At 40.6% G+C, this 11558-nt stretch overlaps 1 protein-coding gene across 1 annotated transcript in view; it reads right to left on the bottom strand.

The window, feature by feature from the left end:
* Window positions 1-1322: 1322 nt before the first annotated feature.
* Window positions 1323-11558, bottom strand: part of znhit6 (zinc finger HIT-type containing 6) — a gene marked incomplete at its 3' end in the record, with an annotated part of 28640 nt that continues 18404 nt past the window's right edge. Inside the window, exons 8-10 of the mRNA XM_083887751.1 lie at window positions 10514-10594; window positions 4179-4303; window positions 1323-1816 (exon numbers count right to left, since the gene is read on the bottom strand). Of these exons, the coding sequence (XP_083743877.1) occupies window positions 1323-1816; window positions 4179-4303; window positions 10514-10594 (700 nt within the window). The remainder of the gene's footprint in view (window positions 1817-4178; window positions 4304-10513; window positions 10595-11558) is intronic.

Here is an 11558-nt window from a genome sequence, read left to right as displayed (position 1 = left end):
ATATCAATCTATTAATTTATACTTTTGTGGAGTTCAAACTTCATGAACCCCACACAAGAAACAACAGATCTGTAGCAAAAATCAAGACCAATACTGTTTTCTCCAGAACAGGGTTAAAAATGTTGCACTGAATTTGAACATGTACATTACCATCAACACTACTCAAAGGAGTAGTTAATGAGTTGGGGTCTGTGTGTCCTCTCTCACAGAGGGATGCGCAGTCAGATGTGAGATCATTGCCCCCGACTGTAGAGGGGTGGAAAATGCGTCATCACAGTCATCACAGCGCGGACATCAAAGACAAGGCCGTCCATAGGGGTTAACATCCAAGAGAGGTTAGCAGAGGTTATAAAAACACATCTACAAACACTGGCCAGACCAACGCGCCATACCATCAGTTATTACTGGCACCTTGTTGTCGCAATAAACCGACATGAGGTAAGAGGACGGCGTGTCGAAGGCTCCACATGCGTAAAAACATTCACACAGGGAGACACCCAGAGGTGTCAGGAAAACCAGAACGTCAACATTAAATTTTATTAGCTGATGGAAAAGTGAGACTAATGTTCTGAGTGACCAGCTCTGAGCTGGTTTCACTTACATTTCAATTAAAACAACAGTCAACATGACCTCATGCATGTTACACAAAGATATATGTAATGTGCCGAGAGTCCAATGTGTTGAGCCTCGTCTCGAAAATGAGTTTGTCACTGATCATTAATTGGATCTTTATTAGTTCTGGATCTTTTTGCTCATATCATGTGATTTTTATGAGCAGAATTAGTTTTTCCAGTTGGTCAGTTCGTTAGTGGTGGTGTTCAAAGTGGCAGTTTGCATCTGCAATGACCAACTCGTCCTTTACTTTGCAAAGCTTTTAAGGATTTCTTGTAAAAGCTCCAGAACAGCTAATAAATGGACCTTTAGCTGCATAAACTATTGTGATGAAGATCATCAACAACCACTGAAAAGGTAAAGAATAAAGCTGAAAATAAACTGATTAACAGACAAGGTGACCTAAAAATGTATTTTTTTGTTTTGGTTGATATATTACTACCAATATCCTACATTTGTACAATGTAATTTACAGAGACATTTCCATAGAAAAGGTCTTTATTTAGAATATAAAGTGTATTTCCAGACGTAAAGGATGAACGTGCATTTTAAACAATAACAAAGAAATTATTTTCTGTACACACAACAATACACCTGGTAAACCTAAGCATCTCCTTCAAAAAGTCAGAAACCACAGATGATTTAATGTCGGTTTGTAAGTCTGCCTCCTCCTCCCTCATTTCATCCTGAACATGTGGTCATTATTATTCTTATCTGCAATCGTCAGCAGCTTCACCTGTGTCAACAGGCCCTGATGATTTCACATCATCCACCTTAGACACGTTGCCCTCAGTGCACACGGTGGCAGCTGAATTACACTCAGTTGGAGCAGTAATGTCTGCATTCATGCTGTCAGGGTCAACATTAATGTCCTTGATGTCTCCTGGTTCATTTTTAATCACGTGCATGTCACTGGCAGGGCTTTTGGTATCAACAGTGATATGGACGTGTTCCTCATCATTACCGCCCTCTTCCTCTCCTTCACTACTGTCTAGGATCTCTCCCTCCTCCACCTCTGCCTCCCCTGACTCGGTCTTGGCCCTTTTCTCCTGTGGGGGTTCAGATTCAGGCCTGGTCTCTCGGGTTTCTGTCCAGATGTTGGTTCCTTGTGTTGTGGGAGACTGTTGCAGGAACGGTGAAACTTGGGTCACGTCCGCTTTATTTTGGTCCACTCCTTCACCCTTTGTTAATGACGTAGACTCAGCTGAAACAATACGAGCCCATTTGTGTATGACATGATTAAACACGGCTATTGCAACAGTGAAATTCCTGCATGCTTAACGTTGTACACAATGTTATCAGAGCGATCATTTGCATAGAAATGTTTAGACACAGAACAGAACTGGGGGGGAAAATGAGAGGGTCAGTACAGACAGTTTGGGACTGACGACGCTACGTTCTTGGCTCCATGCTTGTTTTCCAAGATGAGGCAGCATGCCAAGCAATTAGTTCTGCCATAAAGTAGGGTGGACGTGTGTGAAAGCAAGACTGTGGAGTAATTGACTGTAAAACAATAATTGTGAATTATGAGCAATTATTCCAAAACACAATGTCCCCGCAGTCTGATAAATCATAAAACATACGCAATGAGTTGCATGTTCCCATGTGTGTTCAAATGTACTTTAAACCTCAAGACGGAGCGCATCCTAAAAAAAAGAGTTATTCAAGTGACGTTAGAATATAAAGGATTCATGCCTCAGAGCTTTTTGTCTATGTGCTGTAACGCAAATAAAAAGCTACCTATAATAAAAAAGGCCTCATGTCACTTTAACCACATTAATTTGCATACAACGTAACATACTGTGTGATGAGTCGGTGATGGAGAAAGGGCAATTTCAACTAACCAGAAATAAAACATATAGATCTATTTTAGTCAACTGTTGACAAATATTACTGATGTAAATTAACATTTCACATCAGTGGAACCGATTGCAAACTCATTCATTTGTTCTCTTCTAAAAGAGCTGGTGATAAATACTTTTTAAGTTTTGGTGTTGGTCCAGTTTGATTCAGACAAACATTGTGTGGCCCAACAGAAACCGTAATTATTTCATATAGAAGGGGAAACAAAATCTCATCAAGTGGACACTGGACACACCTATGGAGACACATTTTATTGTGGGATGTTTCTACGAGATCTGAACAGTGGTGAGTGGAATGAGTGAGATGTCTTTATATGGAATATGGCTTAAGAATGATCAAAACCGAATCACATGTTATTTGACACTTAGTTGAAGAAGTTGTACTTCTTTCATCATTAGTGTAGTGGTTAGACAGGTCATAAACCTGGTCAAAACAAGGGCCTCCTGCATGGAGTTTGAATGTTGTCCTTGTGTGTGGGTTTTCCCCCCACAGTCCAAAAACATAGATTCCCAGATTTTTGGGATTAGGACACTAAATTGACTGGAGGCGAGTGTGGATGGTTTGTCTCTATATGTGTCCCTGTGATGGACTTGCCCAATGTCAGCACTAGCGCCGCCACGACCCTCATGCGGAGGATAAATTGTATGTTGGTACAGAAAACACCTAACAATCTAATAGTACCGTCGCTACAATGCACATTCTTTGAGCCGAGTATGAATCCCATGGTGATGGTGAGAAGTCAAAATAAGGAAGTCAACTTAACAATCCAGTTCACATAATAGCAATTTAAAAGGCTTAAATATCGAGGTAATTATGACTGGATGAATGTGCTCCAACCCAAAATACTGACCTGCTGGATGCTGCTCGTATGAGAGCATGAGAGGCCATCAACATCACTTTATCCTCACTGAATACGCTACAGCCACACTTAGCGATTGCATGGTTATCACTTCCTGCACAGCTTCCCAGGCAATGGCATGTGCGACTATCAGTATGTTTCTATGGTTAACATTTCAGCAAAACAGTGTGGCACAAAGGCCTTATCACTGAAAACACACACACACACACACACAGTCTAAAATTACCTAATTCGTCATTCAGTCCGTCTGGGGCCGACAGTCTAATGGTACTCGGTTAGTGTGGTTACAAAAGACCACGATAACCCAACTCTACATCCATGTCGTTAATGATATAAACATCCAACACAGGGAGGAGACAGATAAACAGGTGAAAGTATGCAAACCTCCTGTTTCCTCATCCCTCATGTCACAATTCATGAGGTCACTGTTTAACAGTAAGCCATGTTTAATCCTCTTTTTGGCCATGGTCACTGCTGAGGTTTACATGGTGCGCATGATGCTGTGCAGGACACACTCATTTCCGTTGGGGTAGGATGTTGCCATAGTGAAAAATACAGGAACAGAGAGTCTTTAAGTCTCTGCTGAAAAACCCAGGACATGATACAATGTTGTTGGAATCAGGACAGTGAAGAGGGGCTGCTGTTTTGGAGCAACATAGAATTTGGACTCGTGTTACATATCCCTACTTTGTTAAATTACAGACCAGCAACCGCACAAGAATTAGGTTTAGTGAATACAGTGATAAAGCTCATAAAGAAGCAGTGGGTTAGTGATGCTGCAGTAATTGGCATTCAGACAGGACAGAGGACATATTAGGCATTTGAAACCATTTTTATTTTTTACCTGGTCCTCTCTGTGGATAGTTTTTCCAGTGTTCTTTGAGCACAACATGCAGCACAGGATATTCAACCAGCGTTTTGTAGCTTAGGTTGTCCCTTAGGCTCTTCTGGACGTCCAGTACGTGATACCTATTTCAGAGAAATTAAAGCATACAGAACAGAAAGAAATTATTGCAAGGCAACTCGATTACAGCATGGGTAAACTAGAAAAGCACTCGGAGAGCGCAGACCTCCGCCAAGGCAGCTCAGTGCCTACAAAATACACCCCGTCGGCACGCCTAGGTCAGACAGCGAGTGTTGTAACCAGTGATATCGTATACGGATCACGCACAAAACTTAATCACTTGTTCGTGATCCCATTGTGGACATTTCCTGACATTTTCCGTGACAGACAGACAGATGAACAAACAAACTCCAGCGAAAACATATACCTCCTTGGCAGAGGTCAATTATGTGACATGTAGGTAATTTTTGGTAGATATCAATGAAGACATAGGCACTGCTGCTGTTGCTCTGTTACTGGCAACTTTTTTTTCCATGTCTCTTAGCAAAGTGAAGATCCTGCTTGGTGTCCCACTCAACAGATGGAAACAGACTAAACCAAGAATCACTCACATGCACATGAAGGCGCTGTCTTGCATTCCCCTCGTTTAGCTCTTATGAGATGACATCAGTCTTGCGTCGACTCCTGTCATGAATTAGGGATGGTTATAAATCACTAAAATAGTTAACTAGAGAGTTTGGGAGACATGGATCGCCTCAACACTCATGTGACTCAGAGCTATCCAGGCTGTCATCACTAAAAAGGAAGGCATCATATCTTTTGGGTCTATACAGTAACTGGCACCATCCCTAAGAGATGTCAAGCCTCTGCCAGACTGATGATTGTTTCTTTTTCTAAAAGCACCAGCAGACAGAACCACCCGAGGAGACACCCACTCCCCAAAGCAATCAAAGCACTCTGCTATAATGTGACATTTACAAGTCTTCACAGGATGGACAGTTTCCAAAACACCCCTCCTGATACTAATTTTCTTAGGTGGGCTTCATTTAATATGACTCTACAAATACTGTAACTGGAAATGTATTGGCACTTCCTGCAGCTCAGCAGCAGTAGTAGCAGTAGTATTTGTAGCATACTCAACAAAATTATAAATGCACAAACTTGAAATGGTGAACAAAAATAGAATTTCATGACATTTGCTCAGATTCTTGATGCATTCGTTTATGGAATGATTTGTTTTGCTCAAACCCAGTGGTCCAGTGTCACTTGGCCACTCCTATTGACTACAATCTCAGATTGAGTATTTCAACTCACGAGAGTCATGGAGCATGGCAGAGTGGTGGTCAATATGCGTGACCAGTACACAGACACTCCTTATGGTCTGGTCAATAAAAGGGCACACCAAAATGTGGACTTTTGCCACTTGTCAATATGCCACAAATCATGAGGGAGTGTGCCATTGGCGTGCTGAATGCTGGGTTGAGCGTTACAGTTGTGGCAACACAACTGAATGACGCCGTATTCATCAGACAATGTCACCTCCTGAACACCTCTAGGATGTTCTGGATAGGCGTGTCCGCCAGCGAGTTCCAATTCCATTTCCCCAGAATGGCCGCCAACTTCAATTGGTATTTGCAGGAGGAATGGGACAACATGCCCCAGGCCACGACCGACAACCTGGTGATGTCCATTGGTTGCCGGTGTACCACTCTGCGTGAGGCTAATGGTGGACACACGTTATTGAAGTTTGTGAACTTGGATCATCGACCCCCATTGTCTTCTTCCTGCCATTACTCCAGGATTTTTGTTTTGAAATTGATCCTATGCTCACAAATTAAAGCCACTTTATTGATAAAGTTCTACTGTTATTTTTGGATAGATACTCTGTTTTGTCACATAACAATAACTACAAGTTTTTCTTGACAGTTCTCCACATCAACAAATATGCATGAACACTATATTGGGGTCATGAAATGAGGGGTTGAATGAAAAAGGTGACAAAAAATGTTTTGTCAAAAACATAAACCAGTTTGTGAAGCTGATGTTGAGGCAAGCGAGCGCAGAATAACAAGAACTACACCCATTTGCATTGTGCAAAGCCAACCAATGCGGTTTCCATTTTGTTTGTTTTTACGTCCAACTTGTGATGAATGGATGTTAAAGGATGTTTTTCATTTCTGTGAATATACAGGCTAAACTAAAACACAAGTGTTTCTACACAACAGAGAAGGATGAGTACTGGCAGAGCATACTGGGGCTGTGTGTGGTGTTGATGGGATTATTTAAACTCTGGCCTTTTCTAGAAGCGCGGCACGATGGCTCAGTCAGGAACAGGCCAACATCTGGTCTCTATATAGTGTTCTAGTGAATGAACAGATCAGAGAAGGATGTCCTCTTCATGAAGGTTCTGATTGCGTCGTTTCCTCCATTGTTGAATCGGGAGACGGCAGTGTTAAGGAATCACGCAAATATTTTGATATTTAATAGACATGATTTTTATAACAAATTATATTGTTGTACTCTTGGGATAATCTAGTGCAAAAACAAATTGGATGCGTCTATAGCTATCCACTCAGTACTGATATCAAGTACTATTATAATAAAAACAAGCTTGCTTATTTTCCAGCATCTTCTGGTTTCTTTGCTCCATAAAACAAAGGAAACATTAAAACTAAAATAAGACATTTGAGGACTTCATTCAGAACATCGTTTCAAAGGATTGGGAATAACTAATCAACACTGTATGGACAAAACAACTAATAAATTATGAAATAAAGTGTTAGTTGCAGCCCTAATGAAATCCAAACCCAGTGTGAGAATCTGCAGATCCACAAAGTACGCATATTTTTGCTAAACCATTGTACTTCACATTGAAATTCAAACAAAGAATCCTGTCAATGCTCGTCTTTGTCGTGCTATTATGTTACAAATTCTCAAAGTACATAAGTCCGTCCTTAAAATGTCAGAATGTCCTAGCTTTTTCTCCACTTTGGCAATTTGAAACATGGCATTATCTTCCATATTTGACAGATGAGCACATACCGTCTCCTCGGGGACACCATGTTTTTAGGCAAATTTGCAACATAACACTCGTCGTAAAAATGCGGTCGTATGAGCCGATTTGTTTTGCAAATAACCCGGACCATAATTTCCACACAACATCTGAGAACGACTGGAACTGATAAAAAAATTAAAACCACAAACTTCAAAAGGCAGAAATATTAATTGCAGAAATATTACCAAAATCTACTGTGGATAATAATAACTGCTTCTATTCATGCCATTCCTGCTATTTTAGTGTCAATTGCCAATTGCAGTCCAGCATTGTTTGGGACCTGGAGAAGCATCTGCTGCACAGAACAAACTCAAACATAGCTCCAGGCAAAGTTGAGTCGACAGGCTTGGGAGGGCTAAGGAGAGGGTTTGCCACAAATATGGAAAGAAAGCAAAGCTTGAGCAGAACAGAAACACCAGTGTCTAATGAGTGCAAGCAGTGGTTATAAAAACAGAACAACACACACACTGAGAGGTTTCCACTTTTGGGTGCAACGGCAAAACCCAGCATCTCTAATTCTGACACATCATTGTGGGAAGCTAAGGAGTGTTGAGGAGGGGATGGCATACTCTGAATCTTAGGGCTGGAACTCATAAAAATAAACAAAATAAAATAATACAAACAAAAACCCACAAGGGAATGAATGGTTCTATTGATGCGCAGTCTGTCTTTTTTCCAGTAAGAGGATGTTAACTGGTCACACATCTTTACTTATTTGAGCACAAGAGCTTTTTTTTAGTTGACTGGGTTAATATTCCTGTAGACATTCAACGACAAGCGATGCAATCATACGGTTTAGCAAAAATGAACAGTAATGAGTATGAGAGTATACAATTATTCTCCAAGCAGAGGATGCCCATTTAGTGTTATTATTTGGGACCTTTAAATCATATGTGACCTTAGAGTGGAGGTGATTCCGTTTCTGATTTACGTAGTAGTGACAATTATGTCAAAAACACAGGGTTTTAACAGTAGGGCAACCTTCACGTCCCTTCACCTCAGATAATGACCAAAAACGACACCTACCATCTTCTAGAACAGATGAATAGCAACACTGGAGAAAATACTGTGATTATGGCATGTGTTATGAATGATATCTCAATTTATTTCAATTAACATTCTTATCGCATTATAGCCTTAAAATGTTGATCACTTGTCTGGTTTTGGATAAAAATGTCTGCCAAATGACTAATTGTAAATGATTAAGTTCTTTGTGCATTTTGGTAGTGTATTTGTTCATATTTGGATTTTGTTTACAGCTGTTGTAATTCTACAAAAATGTTCAGAAAATACTTCACTTGGGCTATTTTCTTTTTATGTAGATGCACTCAGTTGACACTAAACTCACTCAAAACAAACAAACAAAAACAATCAAATATCCCTTTTATGCAAACCCAGTCAGAGCTAGTATATTACAGGAAAAGATTACAGAGAAGGTGAGATTTATATAACCAGTATTACTCATCGCTGTAGACATGAAAAGACACAGTCAAACATTCTTTCCCTGACATGTTTGCTTTATGACTGTTTCAGTTTCAGGGAAGCAACTGTCAGGAGTCATACAATCTTTTTTTTTTCCCCACAATGGGTTTAAATGTGGGTGACAAGGGAGTTCCTGATATTAATGATGGTGCATTTTGTGAACCCAGACTGGTCACCAAGTAGTGCTGGAAATAAAACGAAGACAGTGAAGTACTGTACTACAGTACTTTGTGGTAGTTTGTTGTTTAAATGAGTATTTGTATACTTGTATACATCAAATCACTCTTTCACTATTATGATTACCTCAGTATCTTACACAGTAAAGCCCAATTTATACTGGAGAGTTACAGAGCCTCTGCGTCGACTCCTACTGCACGGAATATTTTTTAAGTGTCCGTCACTCTGTCAAGGGACAACGGAGACGGCAAGGGCTGCGATTGGTCCTCAGGACAGGCCGAGCTAAGCTGCTCTGTGCCGGCTCACAGTGCGCACCGAGCGTCCACAGAGGCGGCGCTGATCACCACCGACTACGTCGCTGCCAAACTATAAATACGTCATATCTTAATACACACAGCACATGTTTAGACTCTAAACGGCCAATTTCTCGCCTCAAATTATCTTAAAACTGCGTTCAGAAAAGTGAGAAACGTCCACTGCTTCAACAACAACAGTATTTCTCTCTCAGACGCCATTGCTCACTGTAGCCAAAAGCACAACAACCTTGCGCAGCGACCCCTACTGATTGGGCGGGAAATTGCAGCACGTATCCGTCACCACGACGGAGAAGTATGAAGGCTCGAGGGGTCTCCGTGGTTACGCAGTCGGATAACGCATTACGCAGTCGGAGAAGTATAATGTGGCCTTAAGGCAGAAACCTTGCAGTATTATAGAGAGAATATGTAGGATGGGGTGGGAGGTTTCATGATGTGTCATATTGGCTGGGGGGGGCAATGATTATCACCACCACGGCTCATTGTTCACTCCCTGACTAAGTGGAAATGGAAGACAGCCAAAGTATTTGAAATTGAGGCAAATGGGTGCCATCACCATCCCTATAAATTCCTAATGAGACCCTCATGAAAAAAAAAAGCGCAGACATTACAGAGGCATGAAAACAGAAAGTGAGAAAGAAAAAGAAGGAAAGCAAGGATGGAAGACATACGTCCCGTAAAAGTTGTAGAGAATTTTCTAGATCGGTGGCTTTCTTTGAACCCTGAAGGCCTTGTTCCTCAAAGTCAGGTGGCCATTTAGAGAGGCTTCACAGGAATTTAGTCAGCGATGTCATGCTCATTGTCAGCGATGTCATACTCAATGCAAATTATCAAAATATGTTTTAAAAAAAAAAAGAAGCTTCATTTTATTTTCTGTGATAAATTGTTTTTTGTTGTTTTTTTAAATGAAGCAGCTGCACTGTTAAATTATTCAGAATTTTTAATGTACAATTTTGAAAATCAACCATGTGCGTGTTTTGCTTTGTGTTTAAAGTGTGTAAGGAGTGTATAAGCACATGAAAGCCAATATAATGAAACTCTGACAAGGCTTTGGATACATATTATGTCATGCGTTGTACCAGCCTCTCATCCCGTTTTAACTTTATGAAAACAAAAGTAACTCAACTACCAAGCAAGTCAAATAAATTGATTTTTACACATAATAAGCCGGAAGGGGCCTCGTGGTCAGTTAAACCATGTTTATTTCAAAAACTCTTTTAGAAAAATCCAAAAAAATAACCAGGTCAACCAGGAAAAGATCACATTGTTCACCATGTAAAATAAGATGGGTGACGGACTTGTCTCACCTTACAGAGTTTGCTTTTCTGCCTTCCACTTTCATGAAGACTTTCACGTGATCGAAGGGGGCCTGCACATACATCTTCAACCTGAAAAGAGATATTTACATGAACAAGGGGGGTTAGAGACTCAAAACCAACCTCCTCCGAAGCAGACAAAAACAAAAGTTAAGTGTAGATCGACTGTGCAGTTTTTATGGTAGCAACAGTAAATGTCAAAACACAAACAGCCCATTGAGTGACGCACAACAGAGACCCAAATGTACACTTGTATGTCATGCTGACGGATCCAAAGTATGTATGGGTTTTGAGTCCGACTGAAGTATCTTGTGTAATGCTTAATGACAGCCACGGCACCTGAGCCTGCAGTAAAAAGCCAGCCAAAGGGCCATGGAGAGTTGGCGCCCACTCACATGAATCTGGACTAAGCAGAGGCTGTGTCTAAATCACCGGCTCTGGGCCAAGTCAGGTGGCCATTCAAAGAGGTACACCAGTGTGCACTATGCCTCTGCTGTGGGTTCTACAGTAGACCGCTTACTGCTGACTGTTATCAGCACAAAGCTTAGGTCAGAGGAGTCAGATCACTGCACTGTTAGAGCTTCAGATTAGAAATGCTCAGTGTTTTGAAATCAAAGAGCCTGCCTTGTTCGCAGACTGAAGTTCAACTTTGAAAAAACAGGAGCCTGGGAAATGAAGAATGAAGAAACCTCAACTGAACCCTGTGTGAATGAAGAGATTGATATGAAAGCTCAGGATAGAAAATCTCAGAACAGTCCATTCACCATCTTAATATTCTCCAGTGTTGCTCTGAGATAAATGAAACCAATTAAATGCAACCACACTGCATATTTATCAACCAAGTGACAAGTGAGGCAGTGAAGATATGAGAAAAATTACATTTTAGGATTATTTTAATTAAAACATATATATCTGGGACCACAAACACAGTACATTAGCATTCTTATTACAATAACACACATAGTTATATATTGAATTTACTAATGATACTCATTAATATGTGCTGAATGTTACATTAAGGAGAGGAAGAAATCCT

Source organism: Microchirus variegatus, assembly GCF_963457635.1.
Source record: "Microchirus variegatus genome assembly, chromosome: 4".
Classification (NCBI taxonomy): Eukaryota; Metazoa; Chordata; class Actinopteri; order Pleuronectiformes; family Soleidae; genus Microchirus; species Microchirus variegatus.
This window is presented reverse-complemented; position numbering and strand designations above follow the sequence as displayed.